Source organism: Pogona vitticeps, chromosome 2 (assembly GCF_051106095.1).
Source record: "Pogona vitticeps strain Pit_001003342236 chromosome 2, PviZW2.1, whole genome shotgun sequence".
Lineage (NCBI taxonomy): Eukaryota > Metazoa > Chordata > Lepidosauria > Squamata > Agamidae > Pogona > Pogona vitticeps.
Window position 1 is genome coordinate 151,372,131 of NC_135784.1, and position 18,441 is coordinate 151,390,571.

At 45.2% G+C, this 18,441-nt stretch overlaps 1 protein-coding gene across 5 annotated transcripts in view; it reads right to left on the reverse strand.

Annotated features, from left to right (window-relative positions):
* STAT2 (signal transducer and activator of transcription 2) overlaps nucleotides 1-18,441 on the reverse strand; it is a 51,030-nt gene that overhangs the window by 22,781 nt on the left and 9,808 nt on the right. For 4 of the 5 annotated variants that reach the window (XM_020784917.3, XM_072990868.2, XM_020784934.3 and 1 more), the window contains 11 exons: nucleotides 17,565-17,734; nucleotides 15,325-15,484; nucleotides 11,916-12,014; nucleotides 10,895-10,987; nucleotides 8,853-8,931; nucleotides 7,473-7,561; nucleotides 7,002-7,162; nucleotides 5,185-5,343; nucleotides 5,006-5,098; nucleotides 1,986-2,045; nucleotides 1,824-1,844 (listed from right to left, as the gene is read on the reverse strand). In XM_020784917.3, the coding sequence (XP_020640576.3) occupies nucleotides 1,824-1,844; nucleotides 1,986-2,045; nucleotides 5,006-5,098; nucleotides 5,185-5,343; nucleotides 7,002-7,162; nucleotides 7,473-7,561; nucleotides 8,853-8,931; nucleotides 10,895-10,987; nucleotides 11,916-12,014; nucleotides 15,325-15,484; nucleotides 17,565-17,695 (1,145 nt within the window). In that variant the 5' untranslated portion in view covers nucleotides 17,696-17,734. The remainder of the gene's footprint in view (nucleotides 1-1,823; nucleotides 1,845-1,985; nucleotides 2,046-5,005; nucleotides 5,099-5,184; nucleotides 5,344-7,001; nucleotides 7,163-7,472; nucleotides 7,562-8,852; nucleotides 8,932-10,894; nucleotides 10,988-11,915; nucleotides 12,015-15,324; nucleotides 15,485-17,564; nucleotides 17,735-18,441) is intronic. The other variant, XM_020784943.3, reaches the window with a different exon arrangement.

Here is an 18,441-nt window from a genome sequence, read left to right on the forward strand (position 1 = left end):
GTGATCGTCGGGCGAGGGATCCGTGATCCGGTTGGGTTCACATACTCGACACGGTCGGGGCCCTGTTTTTTCGGAGTCGCCATCGGGGTTCCTCGTGGAGCTCCTGCGTTTACCGTCTCCGCCATCTTGTCCTTGCTCCGGGGTTTCTCTCCCCCTGCTGCAGGGCGATTTGACCATGGATCTTCGGCTCCTAGATAGTCCTCTAGTAACGTCACAGCGCCCTCTACCGATGTGGGTTTGTGTTTCACTACCCAGTTCCTGGGTCCGGAGCTCAATGTTGATACCAATTGTTCCAGTATTATTAATTCTAACACCTGTTCTGCCGTTTTTCCCTTCGGTTGTACCCATCTCGTAGCGTTTACCCGCATCTTTTGCGCCACCGTCCGCGGGTGTATGCCCGGCTTCAGCCGCAATTCCCTAAATCGTCTACGGTAGGCCTCCTCATTCAGATTCAGTGTGTTGAGGATCGCTGTTTTGACCTTTTCATAGTCCCCTGCGTCTTCTGGGTCTAACGTGTCCACTATTTCCTGAGGCAAGCCTGTCAGGTAAGGTGTGACAATTAGAGCCCACTGGTCCTTTGGCCATTGCGCTGACACCGCCACTCGTTCAAATATATTCAGGAACGCCGCCGGGTCGTCTTGGGGACCCATCTTTTGGAGTTTGATCGGTGGGCGGTGTGCAATTGCCCCTCTTCCTTCCGCAGCTGGCGTCTTGGCCGAGGACCCTATTTGCGTTCTGCTTAGTTGATCTATGATGAGCTTCTGTTGATCTGCCAGTTGTTTCATCAATGCTTCTTGCCCTTCCGTTATTTGTCGTATCCATCCTTCCGTTTCTTGCATGGCAGACAGCCCCCCGCGTTGGGCGCCAATATGTGAAGGTTCGTGTAGGCGGGCTGTCCCTTCTCCAATAAACGGACGAGACTCTTGTGGCAAACCAAACGGCAACGTGTTTATTTCAACCTTAACATCTTCATTGACAATTCCCATAAACGGGTTTAGAGACGTCTGGAGACCCGGGTTCGGTTTGGGAGGGGTCCATAAACTGTGTACAAAAGGGTTAGAGTTCTCTGGGTTCCAGGGACCTGTTGAAGGCGGCACAGGTCCTGGTCCAGGGTTCACTTCTTCTTCCAAGGAGATTAAGGGAAGGGTCTCCTCGTCTCCGCTCCAACCGTCCCATGAGGACCCATCTTCTATGGTGTAGCCCCAGGGCCCGGGTAGCCCCCCAGCTTCCTCAGTTCGGAGATGTGCCATTGGCGTTTCCTTTCCAGCTCTCGGGCCACCGCCTCCCTCTCTTCCCTGAGTTTCCTACGCCACTCTCTCGCCTCCGTCTCACCCCAGTAAGACGGACGGGGCTTCAACCCGAGCTGTCGGCGCTTCTCTGCCTCTTCATGCGGCACCCGGACTTGTTCCCATTTGTGGGTCCACGGATCCTCCATCCACACCCACTCCCAACCGCCCGGAATATCCCTTGGTCTCCCTCTTATATCCCCCATCCCCGCCTCTATCTCCTCCTCCCTTTTTCCCGCCTGAGGCCGTCCCGTTTCGCGGGCAATTCTTAACCCCTTCATGTCCTCCTCTAAGTCACGGGTGTCTACCCCCTTGTTTAGGGTGAGGGATCCGCCGCATTCTGCTCCCCAGTCAGGGGTTCCCACTCCTTTCTCTTCCCGTCGCGGTGGGGATGGTGGGGGGGAAGTCTGTGTCTGGCTGCTATTCTTCAAGAGCAGCGGCACTCCAACCATGGCTTCCACCTTGGGAGCCTCACACCCCCCCACCCCCGACACAAAAAACTCACTGCTCTCCAGTTTTTCCCTGGCTGCCTCTTACCCTCCGAAATCAGCAGCATCCCTACAAAGAAACGAGAAAGATAAAAAAGACTGATCAATGGATGATGGAGCTGCTGCAGCTCCCTCTCAGCTGTGCCACTGCATTCTCCAGCACTTCACTGTGAAGAACTGGGTGGCTGGGTGCTTTTATAGGACAACACACCTGTCAATCTCAATCTTCACCTCCGCAGAATGGTTTCGATCCAGCAACTTCACCAGGAGCCTGGAGAACAACAACAACAACCAGTTACAACCCTTGTGACCAAAAGTGGTGGCCTTCTATGGTTTTTGAACGGACCTCTGCCCCCCCATCTCCTTGCAAAACCAAGGTTCTAGACAAGGACCTGCATTACTCTGCCAGCCTGCAGCAAAAACAAGGGCCGAGCACAGCAAATGGAACACTGGGTGCAGCACTACTAGAGCTATATTCCAGAGATAATGTAGTAACCAAAGAGGCACTAAATAACATCAAGTGCCTGCCTGCATTGGAAGAGTTGGACAGCGAACCAACTTTAGCAGAAACAAAAGCGGCCTTGGATTCCCTCACCTCCAGAAAGGGACCTGGGAAGGATAACATCCCTTCTGAAGTGCTGTAAAGAGATCATCACCCCCAAGGTGTATGAAATTTTTTGTCGTTGCTGGAGGGAAGGTGGAGTACAGGACATGAAGGATGCAAACATCGTCATATTGTATAAGAACAAAGGAGACAGGGGCGACTGCAATAACTACCGTGGCATCTCGCTTCTCAGCATTGTAGGGAAGCTGCTGGCCCGTGTTGTGTTGAAGAGGCTCCAGGTGCTTGCAGACAGAGTCTATCCAGAATCACAGTGTGGATTTCGAACTAACAGATACACTACTGAGATGGTATTCTCCCTCGGACAGTTGCAGGAGAAATGTAGGGAACAACAACAGCCACTCTTTGTGGCCTTCATAGTTTGCACAAAGGCCTTTGATTTGGTTAGCAGGGACGGCCTTTTTAACATCCTTCCCAAGATTGGATGTCCACCTCAATTCCTTAAAATCATCATGTCCTTTCATGATGGAATGAAGGGCACTGTAGTTTTTGATGGCTCAGCATTAGATCCCTTTGACATCCGAAGCGGAGTGAAACAGGGCTGTGTCCTCACGCTGACTCTTTTTGAGATCTTTTTCGCCATCATGCTGAAGCACGCCTTTGGAACTGCAACAGAAGGTGTCTGTCTCCAGACTAGATCAGATGGAAAGCTCTTTAATCTCTCTAGATTGAGAGCGAAGACCAAAGTTCAGCTGAAATGCATGCGGGACTTCCTCTTTGCTGATGATGCAGCTGTTGTTGCCCACTCTGCTGAAGACCTCCAACGACTCATGAATCGCTTTAGCAATGGCTGCCAAGACTTTGGATTAACAATTAGCCTGAAGAAAACACAAGTCATGGGCCAGGGCATGGACTCACCTCCCTATATTACCATCTCCACCCAAGAATTGGAGGTTGTTCATGACTTTCTGTACCTTGGCGCAATGATTTCTGACACTCTCTCCTTACATGTTCAGCTGGATAAACTCATCAGCAAAGCAGCTACCATGTTTTCTAGACTCAAAAAGAGAGTATGGCTTAATAAGATGCTGACGGCATATACCAAGATCCAGGTCTATAGAGCCTGTGTCCTGAGCACACTCCTGTACTGCAGTGAGTCCTGGACCCTTTGTGCATGGCAGGAGAGGAAGCTGAACACCTTCCAGATGAGTTGCCTCCGACGCATTTTTGGTATCACCTGGCAGGACAAAGTTCCAAACAGAGTAGTACTAGAACGAGCTGGAGTTTTTAGCATGTATACATTACTGAAACAGCGATGTCTACATTGGCTTGGGCATGTCGTGAGAATGGCTGATGGTCAGATTCCAAAAGATCTCCTGTGCAGAGAATTAGTGCAGGTAAATCAGCCCAGAGGGAGACCACAGCTGTGATACAAGGATATGTGAAAGCGGGACCTGAAGGCCTTAGAAATGGACCTCAACAGATGGGAAACCTTGACATCTGAGTGCTCAGCCTGGAGGCAGGCACTGCTTCATGGCCTCTCCCAATTTGAGGAGACCCTTGTCCAGCAGGTTGAGGCAAAGAGGTAGTCCCAAAATCAGCAAAATCAGGGATCTGGACAGGGGACGGATTGTATTCGTCTTCAGTGTGGAAGGGATTGTCACTCTCAAATTGGCCTTCTCAGCCACACTAGACGCTGGTCCATGTCCTTCATACAGAGCACGTTACCATAGTCTTTCGAGACTGAAGGATGCCCAATCTAAAAGGTGTTGCAGAACGATTACGTATTACACTGATAGAATTGTGACTTGATGTGTTTTTGCATTATATTGCAGCTTTAATCTAACTAGCAAAACAGAATAGCGCATGGAGGGGGCGGTGAGAACAACAGCTGCCAGTCTGAAGGCCCGGTTTTGCAACCTCCCTCGAGACCCAATATGGGTCACTCATAACCCTGCTGCCAAAATGAAATTTGACACAAAGAGGGAAAAGCCATAATCCCAAAGACCCTTTAAAAGAGGCATATTTTTTTTTTTTTTTGCTTTGTGTTGAAACTGACAAGCATGGTAGATGGCAACATTCAATACCACTGTTTGCTCCTGAATTTTGGTGGCACTTTGGGGTACATAGGGCGAATTGCCCGAGGAGCGGCATACAGACAGCTGCGGAGGCTACATACTCTTCATTTTTCTTATTTTATCTTGCAAGTCACCCAAAGAGATTTAGTCAAGTACATGTGCATACATAAATAAACAAAATAGACATAAACTTACCTGAGCATTCTGCAAGAGACCCAAAGAGGTCCCTGGCCATGTGTTGCTATTAAAAAAAACCTGGGATGTCTTTTATAACACACTTTTATGGTACAGGTCTCATGTACCTCACACTTATAAATCAAAGGAGCAAGAAAATCCAGCAGGTTATTCAGAATCAGGGTGGATAAAAATCAATGATGTTAATTAATGAATCAAATTGATTTAAATTTAAAATTTTCTAAATTTACATTGTCAAAAGAATACTATTTTTAAAAAAATGATTTAAATCATATCTACCCTGGATCTGGAACTAATCTGGATCTGAAACTTAAGGATCAGATCATCCTTCTTTTCACCATTAGGGTTCCCCTTCATTCGGGATGAGACCACGGCTGGAGTGAGAAAATTCCTCACCTGACACGGACAGAAAACTTCTGGCTAGTTTTCAGCACCAATGGACGCCGGTTGGGGAAGGGCATGCAAGGCTGACTCTCTACCACGAATGCACTGCAGACAAAAGCCAAAAGGTATTATTAGCCTGAATCCACAACTTATCGAGGCTCTGCCTCCAAGGCCCTTGGACTCTTGGATACCTTTTCAGAAGGAAGACAATTTGCTCCTGGAGACGATTTTTAAGCTGGGGCAACTGGACAGTGAGAGGGTCTCCTTTGTAGGTCAGCTTTTGGGGCAGCGCCTCCATTATGTGCAAGAACTGAAGCAAATGGAAGAGGTCCTCAGCGTGTGCTGTGAACCTGCAGACACACACAAAGGAGGGAAGGTCATAAACAAGATAGATGTGTTACTGAAAAGGGCATAAGAGCTGAGCAGGCATCAAGAAGCCCGGGATGTAGCATGCATGGACTAGACTGTGGACACGCGCGCACGTATGTGTTCAGACTGAAAAACCACACATAGTGCACCAGGCCTAGAACAGCTTTCAACTTTCACAGTTGGATGCCTCCAGATTAGAGATGGGGGTATTTGTATCTGTATGTGAATACCTCCACAAAGGTGGACATAACAAGGGTCCAGCACCCTGGGACTGGACTGCCCACTTGCCCTTCCGCTGTTGCCGCGGGCTCCGCACTCCCTTCCTATCACTCCGGAGTTTGCGGACTGCAAGCCACTCCTGGCAGGAGATGGGAGGATGAGCCCCATTGCAAGATCGAAGAGTGGCTCGCAGACCGCGAGCTCCGGAGCGATAGGAAGAGAGTGCGGAGCCTGAGGCAACAGCAGAAGGGGAGTGGGCAGTCTGGCCCCAGGAGGGTGGACCCTCGTTATCTCCACCTGTGCGGGGGCATTCGTATTTGCATACAATATGAATACTCCCACCTCTACTCCAGAGATAATGGGCAGTGATCTCCATAACACCTGTGGACATGGCCAGTAGTGAAGGAGCATGAGAGCAGAAGTCTAAAACATCTGGAAGACACCAGCATGGCAATATGGAAAGCAAAATGCCCTTTTTGCCCTTACAGAGAACAAAGGAAGAAATCCTGGCCAGCACATCTAGTGGTGAAAGCTTCTGGGAGCTGCAGTCCAAGAACATGTGGGCACTGAAGTCCAGGAACCACTGGGCTGAAAGGTTACTTTTAAAATTCTCCACTTGGCTGCATTGCCTGTCCTACTGTATGGGAGTCCAGCTTGAATACAATCCCATTCATCCAACTAGCAACTGCACAAACAACCTTTTCAAAATTAAAAGAGCAAAATTAAAAGAGCGGCTTGGGCCCTGGATACCTGAAGGGCTGCCTCCTTCCATATGAACCTACCCGGCAGTTAAGTTCTAGCCAGGGGGCCCTTTTGAAAGAGCCATCCCTCAAGGAGGTAAGAGGGACGGCTTGTAGACAAAGGGCCTTTTCGGCAGCTGCCCCCAGACTATGGAATGCCCTACCGACTGAGATTCGTCTGGCGCTGACGCTGATGACATTTCGGCACAAGGTCAAAACCTTCCTGTTCCAGAAGGCTTTTATTGAAATAATATCAACTGTGGGTCCTGATGGCAATTTTTAGATTATATATTTTGTTTTATTTTTTTACTGTATTTTAATTGTTGTAAGCCGCCCAGAGACCTTTGGGTAGTGTGGGGGGCATATAAGCTAGCTAGCTAGCTAGCTAGCTAGCTAGCCAGACAGACAGACAGACAGACAGACAGACAGACAAGAAGTAGAGGAAAAGGGTGCATGGGAAGGCCCTCCTTCACTTTCTGCTTGTTCCCAGGGAAAATTCATTTCTCTTCCTTCTACTATGAGACCTGCAGCTAAGCTCAGAGCAAGCAGGGAAGCCTGTAGAGGAGGTGATAAATTATGTCATCATCATCCATGCTACTCAGAAAGTCCTGGTTTGGTCCTGTGAGCCCTGGTTCCCCTATACATCAGTGGCAAGAAACATTTCCATCAGTGAGTCTCACCATGTCTCCAGTTGTCCTAAGCTGGTATCACAAGTGTCTCCAATACATGCCCGTCGTTGGCGATCTTTCCAGGCATCCCGCTGTTCCAGCAGCAATTCCCTGAGAGTGTCAGAGCGACCCAGCAGTTCCTGAATCCGGGCCAGTACATCCTGTTGGGAGACCTAAGATAAGTGGAAGTGGCTTTAGGGTGCAGGATGGGAGACTGGGAGAGGGAATGTGCCATCTTGGAGTATCTCTGCTTTAGCAAGGATATTGGAGGAAACAGGGACTTGGAAAAATGACTTTTTTTTACTACTCCCAGAATATTCCAGCCAACATGACAATGGAATCAGAGGGATTCTGGGAGCTGTGGTCCATAAAAGTTACTTTCCCAAACCCACCAAAGATACAGAAATATTTGCCTGAAGGGGCTGGACCTATTTTCACCAAACCCAAGGTTACAGAGTTCTGATGGGTGGAGCTCAAACTTACCTTGCGGCAGACGTTCAAATTATTTAACATGACTTGCATTTCCCGTGTTCTTTGGGACTGAACAGCATCAGTACTGGTGGTTGTTCTTTCTGAAACACAGGAAGACATTTAAGACAGCAACGGGCAACAGGCCCTGTCCAACAAATCAATTCCCAGCCTTTCTGCTAGGAAAGCAAGGGTGTCAGCAAACTACTTTTACAAGCAAACAGGGAACATACCACTGGGATGTGAAAATTAACCAGTTTCATTTGTAATGGCATTTCTCAGAATCCCACAGGCATTTCCATCTGATCTTGATTTCTTATCAGGTTGGGAGATTCCTTTTTCTTTCTTTCCACACAGAAATGTGTGTGTATTCTTTTAATGCAAACATATACACATTTTCCTATTACATGCATATTGGTCATAACAATTTTTGAAATATAGGTATGATTCTGTGCAGACACCCCCACGCACCCAAAATACATTAAAAGTATCTGAAAAGTGGAATTTCAAGGAACATGCACTCTGCTGCAGGGCCACTCAGAACTCACACGACGGGTATTTTCACAGAGAAATGTAAACCGAGCTTCTTTTCTATTTCTAGACTCCACATATTTGTTTCACAAAAGAATTGCTGGGATTGGGGCCGTGACAGAAAAGCTGGTGGTAGCACCAGAAAGATATGCAGGCCCCCCCACTCCCTTTACTTAGCAGAAGGAGAAAGGTGCTTTGGTTTTCCTGCTTTTGCTGTAACAGCTCCCCTTCTGAAATTTGTGGCAGAGGTTACTCTGTAAAATTAGTAAGTTATTCAGCCTTTACTAGGGAAGTCAGGGGCACTATAGCATCCTACACTCATGCTATGGTTCGGCACATCAGAAGATCAGGGGTGGGGGTGGGGGAAGCAGGCACTCTGCTCAGAAAGGAGGAAAGAAGAATGGAAAATCTTCAGTTTTGTGAAATCTACTCTGCCATTTACCAAACCATGAGATCTACCAACTGCAGACAGTTGCAAAAAATTTAGAATGAAATAAAACTCTAGGTGCCAAAATTTCTTTCAGGCACCAGAAGTGAGCCAGGCCTCATAGTTTCACACCAACCCCAACTATCAGCTCTTGGTGACCTCAAGCTTTCTACTCTTTAGTACTATAATTTAGAGAGAAGAGAGAGAGAGAGAAATCATTTTGTTCTTGCCACTGTTCGAAGGGAAGTAAGGAATCCTAGTTAATCTATCACAAACCAGCCATCAATGCACTGCTAGGTTCTGACGAACCTCTTGCCCACCTCTCTGTGAAAATATCTCCTTGAGAGTCCCTGACGCCGGAGGACAAGGTCCCTCCTCCCAATTTTTCCATGCTTTCAGCCACACGTGGCTTCCACCCAGAGTTTCCCCTCCCTCACCTAATATCCTCTGTGTTTGTAAACGGAAACCACAGGTGTCCTCTAGCAATTCAAGTTGATCTATAGAAGTTCTCAGACCCTGCAGGATAGAATGAAGGATCACACTCAGACAATAGCAAACACATCAGACGTGACAAGCAAATAGGTAGGGGAGAAGGTGTGCCCTGCCCTTGATAACGATTCATTCACCCAGTTCTGTGAATTCCAGTCAGACATTTCTATGCTTCCCCAAACTCCCACAAACACGCACAGAGCGTTGCTTACTTGCCAGGATAGCTACTGCCCATTTACCATGTGGAGGTGGTGGTGCTGGTGGGGAGACCAAGCTGCCATTTTGCAAGAGACAACTGCATGTGGTGGAAGGGGATGTAGGCCAGCAACCATGGGGAGAACCCATGACTTGGGCCTCTCTTAGGCATTCAAATATTGCCTTAGCAGCTTCCAGTATTCTTGCTACTGCAGCTTTTGAGGGAACAATGGAGAATATGCCATAAAGTTGCTGCCACCGCCACCAAACATGTTGCAGGGAGTAAAAGGGGAATAGCGGCCTTTGAGCCAAGGAACAAATCCCCCTGTGTCAGAAATGTACACGGCCAGAAATTTACCATGTACTGGAGAAGCAAGAATCAAATTCAAGCATAATTTCCCAAGCATGTCATGAATTAGGTTGTGTCAAAGGTGTTCCTAACATCTCATTTTTCTAGGGTTGCTTTTCCTTCTGTGCCTGCATGAAGTGAAGATGACTAGACTCCCAAATTTAATCTAATCAGTTCTTGCCATTTGACTGACGTAATGCGTTGGGCTGTAGGAAACAGCTTATCTTAAGAACCACAGTCTCGCCTCCTGCACTGCAGCTCCCCCACAACCGCCAGGATCTGAGCTCTGTGCCACAAAGAAGCTGTGACCATCTGTACCCTACAGGAGTAAGATTTCCAGAGGATCTTATCTACACCTCCCTAAATCCCTGATCATTGACCATACTGGCTGGGGTGCTTCTGGGATCCGTTAAAAAACAAAACAGAAGATATCAGGATGCTTACTAATAGCATACAGTGTTTCTGCAAAATTACCACAGGTGCAGTTAGAGCTGGAATAACAAGCTTGGTGTTGTGAGGATACATTTCCCATATGGCCACACCATTTTGCTGCATGACTAGAGAGTTGAGAGGAGCAGAGAGAATACAGGGAAGAGTTGGCAATGCTTCTTTTTATTAAAAATGTTTTATTCTTATAAATTATGTAAGATGATGACATAATGATCTAAGGCCATACATTTCCCACCAATACAAAAGCAAACTTTCCTAAACCTTGGGGAAGATTTGGATGTTTGCTTGCAGTAAGCATCCAGCTATCCTCTGGTGTTTTTTTTTTTAAAAAAAAACAACAAATCCCATAAGCCACCAGTCAGGATGGCCATCCATCAGGCACGGTCCTCCAAACGTTGTGTCCTCCAATTACCTATCAATCCCAGCCAACACAGCTAATAGTACAGGATGACAGAAGATGCAGCTCAAAATATTTGGAGGTTCTCTACCTCTGCTTTAGAAGGAATGGTGCTGAGGATAAGTGTATCTCTAGGGCTCTTCTGAAGAACTGCAAAGATGGGACCTGATACATTCATTGGAGCTCCCTCCGTGCTAGAGCAGGCGTACGAATAATTACGCACCATCAAGTAAATTCTGACTTATGGTGTTTCCTAAGTAGAGCCTACTCAGAAGTGGTTTTCCATTCATTTCTCGGGGTAGGGTGGGGGCACTTCTGGAATTGTGCAGCCTGCCCAGGGCCATTCAGACTGCTTTTCTCTCAAGAGGCCCAGTGGGGACTTGAACTTCCTGGCTCTCCAGGCAGACACCTAATCACATGGTACTGCATGCAAACAGTGTGGTTTGCAGTGACCATAAATTAAAACTCTAAAGAACTCAAAAACTTCTGCTGCAAACAACAAGAGCACTACCAGCAGAAAAGCAAAAGCACCCAGCTTAAAGGGTAAAAGATGGGCAGACTTCCCCAAACCACCAAGTCACGGTGCCTTATATGCTCACCTGAACAGTCCTTCGCATCTCGTCTAGCCGTTTCTCAATGTTGTGCCTCTGGCTAGAAGTCATGGAAGCATCACTTGGGGGCTCCACTGCTGGCTGCAGGGACAGGGAGACGAAAAAAAAAGAGAATCTGTAACAAATTCTAACTGGCCAAACTCTTTTCACAAACAAAACAACGCTTGGGCTAACATTCCTTCTTTTTAAATAAATAAAAGTTTCTAGTCCTAAGTGTTGTACAACTGCTTTGAAAAATCCTTGATTCCTTTGCTGAAGAGAAAGACTGTCTGAACTGTATGTGAATTTTTCATATTTTCCCTAATCTCATTTGGTCACCCTTATACACCCTGGCTCTTTTTCAGCTCATTTATCTACACTGTTCTTCCTCCCAGTGCAACTCACAAGGGGTGGGGGTTGGTGGGGGTCAGATTCAGCAAACAAATATCAAGTTGAGCACTCAATTGCAAACTCAAAGCATCCATGAGAGAAATAAAATGTAAAAAGTTAAAAGAACGAGAGAAAGAGAATAATGAGAGACAGAGAAACCTTCTTATATAATTTAGTGACTAGCACAATTAGTTTTCGGTGCAAATCTTGAGAAAGCAGGATGCATTAATATTAGCCTGGAAGTGGGATTCTAAACAGAGGGAGAAAGGCAAGGTAAGTGGGATAGCAGCACTCAACAATTGGGCTTGCGGGTAAGGGATACTATGCAACCGACAGGAGAACATGCATTTATTATTTGTGTATTATTTGCAATTACTCTATATCCAAGCTTTTCTCCATGAGTTAAAGGTGAGGTATATGGTCCCCCCCCCTTGTTGCCCCCACAAACTCTGCAAAGCAGGTTAGGGTGTGTGTGTGAGAGAGAGAATGACTGAGGTCAATCAGTGAGTGTCATGGCTCAGTGAGGACATGAAACTGGGACTCTCCAAGTCCCGTTCTTTTATTTTTAACCGTGACATCACACTGGTTCTAGCTGAACACCTCCCTCTCCTTTCTTCTGCCCCCATTGTGCTTCACTTACCTGAGAGCCAGCTGAGGCTGCCAACAGGATTGCTCGCTCCTGGGTCAACAGGCCATCAATGACAGCAGCCAACTTCTCCGGATGATCTTGATACATGTACTGAGACAAAAGATACAGCAGGATGGAATATGGAAGACAACAGCCACACCTCTTCACATGATCTGTGGCAGAACTTTCTACCTCAAAACACATAACTCACCACTCCTTCACATATCATCCTATAGTATTCCCATACACCATTTTTAACATGTGATTACATTTTTATGGCCCTTTGCCTTAATCATTTCTCTTCCTGAACCTAGACACGTTTAATTTTTCTTTTTTAATTTCTCTTTTAGCTCAGAAAAGAAACCCTTCAAAATTAAGATAACAAATGCCCTGAAATGTAAAAGCCTTGAGAAAATTGCAAGAAATAATTCTGGAAGGGAAAATATTTTTCTCTAGATTATTTTCACCATTTTTGGTGGAAAAGTTGAAAACTTTGTACAATATAAAAAAGAAGGTTTTAATGAAGCCTCTCCCCCCTTCTTTTGGAATAAAGCCAAAATTATCTAAGTTTTATTCACACAAAACAACCAAGAACTGATTAGCATGACAATATGCATGTTAGACAACCTACAGAATTAGGGAACTATAATTTGTGTATATAGTGCAAACACAGGGCATGCAGATCCAGGTGGCATTTATGCACTTGGTAGATAACTGACATCTTCAGAAAAGAACATACAGAGACCTTCATTGCTTGTGAACTGATGCTCACCTTGTGTAGATGACTGTTTGCCCTTTGTAACCTTTGCAGGAAACAGTCACACAAGAAGCAAGAGTGCCTTCGTCCAAATAATACATTTTATCATAGAAAAATGCAGTTGAACGGGGCCTACAAGGCCATCAAGTCCAACCCCCTGCTCAGCACAGAAATACAATCAAAGCATATCTGCCAGGTGATTATCTAAGTTTTTCTTGAATGCCTCCAGTGTTGGAGCACTCACCAACACCCGAGGTAAGATGGTTCCACTGTCGTACTGCTCTTACAGTTAGGAAGTTTTTCCTGATATCCAACTGAAATCTGGCTTCCTTTAACTTGAGCCCATTTTATTTTAATTTATTACACACCATGTGGTTTCTATATTCATTTTAACTACTTCCTTCAATTGTTTTCAATATTTTTAGTTTCCTGGAAAACCGCTCAGGAAAATTCTGTTCTTTGCCAGGACTTCCAACACTTATGGAAATGTAACACCTCCAGTTCTAGTCCACAAAAAGTTATGTCACAAAACAGCACCATAGAATGCCTGTTTATTTAGATATCATTGAATTCAATGGGGTTTACTTTCAAGTAAACACACAAGGGATTCCTGCCAAGATCAGTTGATCTTTACTGTGTTGCTGGCCGTTGTCCTGAGGCGTATCAGCATGCAGTACACAGTTATTTCAAAGTATAAACAGCCGCAGCCAATTGAGGGATTCATTACTTATTCATGTGCACAATGGGAAGTGAAAAACTGAAAAAGCTGATCTTCTTGGGTTTGTGCCTTCTGCGTCCTGTTAATTTAACAACTAACTAAAGAAGAAGAAGTGGGAAAATAGTTCTAGGTTTAAGGAATTATCTTGAAAAGTGACAAGACTGACTTGCTCCTATTTTCAAAAAAAAACCTGCCATGTTATTTTGCCTCTGCATGATGGCAAAAAGAAAGAAAAAACATAAAAACCGGCCTTTTATTTTGCCTTTTCTTCTTTTGCCAACGTGACTTGCTACAAAAGTGTATCAGCTATTTGATCATCTGTTTTTAACAACTCTAGGCCAGACTGAAAACCGAAGTAACTAGATTTAGCTTCACTACTTTAGAAATTCTTGGCTTGCTCTTCCTTCCTTTTCCCCCCACAATTAATGTTCTCTTCAAAAAAATTTTTTTAAAACCAACTCTACAAGAAAGAAAAACCAATTTGACATGGATTGAATTTCCATGGATGTATATCATCATCATCATCTTAGAACTGCAAAGCTGGAAGAGACCCTATGGTTCATCAACTCCAGCCCCTGTCAAGGAGGAACAGTGGGGAATCAAACTCATAACCTCTGGCTCCACAGCCAGATCTTCATGTACTGGCTATATATCATCTTACATTGCACTCAATGTCTCATAAAGTACTTCACAAACATTTTTTTAAATAATAAGCAAAATTAAATAGATTTCTAAAAGTACAGAACTAAGCAGTTTTTGAAAATCAGTAGATAATACTAATATCCCAGGGCAATCTTCTCTGATGGCTTCAGACAGCTTGGACAAGGCCAAAATGAATGAAGAATCCACCACCATGGGAGAGGTTACTTCTGGAAAAGCATCACACTGGAACTGCAGTCCATCAATGCTCCCTCCCACAGGAGGCCAGCCTGGCTCCATCTTTGCTGACCTTCTGCAAGCAGATGAAGACCTTTCTCTTCAGGCAAGCTTTTCTTTAGCGACTGAATGTCTAGGAGTTTTTAAAATGGGATGGTTTGTATTTTGTTGCTCCTAAACCTGTTTTTAGTAATGCTTTTGCCTAATGTTTCTTCAATACAGTATAATGTTACTAATCCTTTTTTATATTTGAATAATTTTCCTTTTGTTAGCTTTTAATATTGTGTTTTTAATTATATAAGCTGCCTTAGGTCCTTTTTCAGGAGAAAGGTGGGATAAATATAAATAGATAGATAAATAAATTAAATAAATAAACACAATGTGAAGCTCCCCCATCTGGCCAGCCATCACAGCTGCTGCTTGAACAACTTGCAGGACCAGAGCACAGCAACTTTGGCAAGTTAGGCAGGCATATTTTCCCTCCCCTGGTCTTTGGAATGTCGTAGAACTTTCCAAAACTTCTGCCCATCCCAACAATTCATTCAAAGAGCCTCTGCATTCTAAACGTAACCTCTCCTCCTCAGGGACTGTTCAGGACTTTAAACGCCTTTTAAAAAAATGCACATGACAAGCAAACTTTTGTATAAGATGCAAACCACTTCCCATGAGCCTTTTTAGGGGTGGCAATCTGCCATCTGGGAGAAAATAAAACAGGATGCTGGGAGTTTGGAGGGGAGACTGGTGGCTCTGGGAAGCCACTTTTGGCCCTTTGCCTGTCCTTGTCCCAGGGCAGTAAATATCCTTGGGCTCTGTTCTATCTTTGCCCATCTGAGTTGGCCATGGGGCAATGAATGGCTATAAAGAAACCGCTGTTTAGGTTCCGACTTTGCCTGAGCAACAACAGTCTTCATTCATATGAAGCTCAGCTCAGACTTCCAATCTGCTTTCTCAGCTCTCTGTTTCCCAGCTCCCTTCTGAACTCTCTTTCTGTCTGATCTCTCTCTCTCTCTCTCTCTCTCTCTCTCTCTTTCTCTCTCACACACACACACCCTGTAGTACAGAGTCTACACCTGAAGTTGGAGTTTGGAACGATGCAGGTTGTGTTTCACCACTATTTTAGAACTGTCTTCTTCGTTGAGCTCAAGGCGTCCCAGCTCATCATCCAACATATCCTGCATCGTGTGGAAAAGGCAGCAGGCCTGTGAGGAGTCGGAATGGGCTGCGTATCTCCTAAAACACAAACAAAAGAGGAAAAGCCCTGGCTTCAATGCACAAGAATGATGTAGACACTGGCAGGCAGATTATCCAGGCACACCTGGACAAGCATATGGAAGCAGGGTGAGGAAAACCAAGGCAGCTTCTCTTCCAAATCAGGATTCCACTGTTTGGATCACAGCCTATGTGGTCCTGAAGCTGGTACGAGCAAAGGCAGATCAACTGGCCCATAGACAAAACCATCTGAACTGGATTTAGGAGCGGTCCGCCACTCGCTGAAGAGATCTTCTTCCAGTCGAGACAAAGCAGTCCATGTGGAAACGCCTGACAAAGGATTCTGCAAATCCCTTCCCAGAAGACGCCTTGTGGTTAAACGCAGATGATGCCACCATGCTTCTAGTGGCGTGAACAGTGATGCCCCAGAGCAGCCTTGAACCAGAACTCTGGAAGCACAGACTGATGCAATCAGCCACCTAGAGAGAGTAGGTTTAGAAAAGCCTTTTCTCCCATGGCAGAAAGTTGAAGGACACAAAGAAGGCATATCTCTGCATGAAGTGTCTAGACCAGGGATCCCCAAACCCCAGTCCGTGGCCTGGTGCCAGTCCGTGGGCTTCCCAGGACTGGGCCGTGGAGACAGATCTCCGTCCCCCCCCGCATGCACGCACAGTGGGTGTCATGCTCGTGCGCATGTGCACGCGCAACACACCCATCCGCAAGTGTGACACATGCCCTGCAAGCACAACATGCACCCCACAAGCATGGAGGTGCCTCCGCCCCCCCCCAACCGGTACACGGTTCCAAAAAGGTTGGGGACCGCTGGTCTAGGCCATTTGAGATTTCTTCAACTGGACAAGAGAACCAAAATTCCACTATGGGTTTTAGTTCTCTCTCTGTCCCTTCTTCTCATATATTTACACCTGAGACAGCAAAATCACACACCTATTATACTGGAACCCAGGGTCATTCAATTAAATTGAAAGGTATGGCATGTTAGGACGGAGAAGGAAGCGTTCATTCACTCAGCACATGGTTCAACTATGAAATCCACTCCCTTGAGCCACAGTGATAGTCACAAACCTGGAACGGGATTTTCATATTCTGCCTCTCTTCCAACCAGCTCAAGGAGTCCACATGGCTTTCCTCCTCCCTACTTCATATTTTTTTACAATTCTGTGAGACAGAACTGAAGAATGTGACCATCCCAAGGACACCCAGTGAATTTCATGATGGTCTTGAACCCAAATCTTCCAAGTCCCAGGCTGGCACTCCAACCAGTATATTACCTGAAAATAAGCCCTAGTATGATTTTTCAGGATGCTCGTAATATAAGCCCTACCTCAAAAATAAGCCCCAGTTAAGTGAAACCCTGCCCTCCACCCTTGTGCAGCAACCAGAAGAAGATGACATGACTGTATTTGAATAACTGTAGATTATTGTACATGGGGGAAAAATAAAACATCCCCTGAAAATAAGCCCTAATGCATTTTTGGAGCAAAAATTAATATAAGACCCTGTCTTGTTTTAAGGGAAACATGGTATAACAAAAGCAGTGATAGCTATGTTGGCACACAAACATTTTCAAAATTCCATACCAAGGAAATAGTTTTATAGGCTAATGAGAAGGACAAAACGGGGCACACAAAGATACACAAGTTTTTGACAATATTTTCTCCTCATCAAATGAGAGGATAAAAGCAAGCACAGAAAAATAAGCACATGCTGGGGGGGGGGCAGAAGGGCTGATCTCAGATCCTTCTTGCCTGCAGTTTCAGGATGCAAGAGGTGTTGCAGATAAACAAATGGGTTTCATCAAATTAAAACAGTGTGGTTCAATTTCAGTGGAGATAGCATACAGACTCACTGAGAGCTAGAAAGAAGCATGAGGCTTTCTATTTTAGACAATCCGAGTATTGCACAGCAAACTCAAAGCTGCACATTTCTTCCCAGAGGTAGTATGTAACTTTTAGAACTGCAACTCACCAGACCATCTGGGATGTAACTCACAGAACTGCAATTCACAGGGGGAATGGAAACGCCAGTTACAAAAGAAGGGAGAAGGGAGCCTGCATTCTTAGCAGAGACAAAAAGGTCTTACCAGTCCTGATCCTCAATCCAGTGGGACAGGTACTGTCTCACTTCCATGGGCAAGGAATCTTCCAAGTAGAGGCAGTGCACCTGATCCAAATATACGCTATCCAATGACTGGATCTGCTGCCATAGAGCCATACTGGGAGTCGATACTGACCTCTTCACACCGACCAAAGCCTAAGAAAGCAAGTCAGGACATCAGGAGCTGGAAATACAGGAGTTCTGTTGATGGGCATCAAACAACAAAAAGAGTAACAGACGACACTACTTGAGTTGACATACACTTTTAAATCAAAGAATTTCAACAAGCTAAGAGAGCAGAACATTCTCTACTTTTGAACAATGTTAAGTCACAATATGTGCAACTACAGTACTAGAATTACTCATTCATTTGACCCACTTCCAATCAATCTATCTAGCACAGATTGCCAATAGAAAAACAAGTGAATTCTAGATCAAATCAAGCCTAAGTTCTCACTAGAAGCTAAAATGACTAAAGCAATAATATCTTGGGCATATCATGAGAATAAAAGACCTGCAGGAAAAGAAAATCTCATCAGGAAGAGTGGAAGGCAGTAGTAGGAAGAGAGGAAGACCTAACATAAAATGGATTGACTCAATAAATGAAGCCATGGGTTTAGTTTGATCACAAGATCTGAGCAGGGCTGTTAACAATAGGACTCATTAAGAGTTACTTAATTTACAGGGCTGCTGTTAAGTCAGAAGCAACTTGATGGTGCACCACACACATAGATACACCCCGTCACCCATACACAAAATTCAACATCACCTACAGTAGAAACAAAGGACCTAAAGGAAATTGAATTCTTGTGAATCTGGAAAAAACATCTGAGTTCAGCTTTGCTTCCAATCCTCTCAGATAT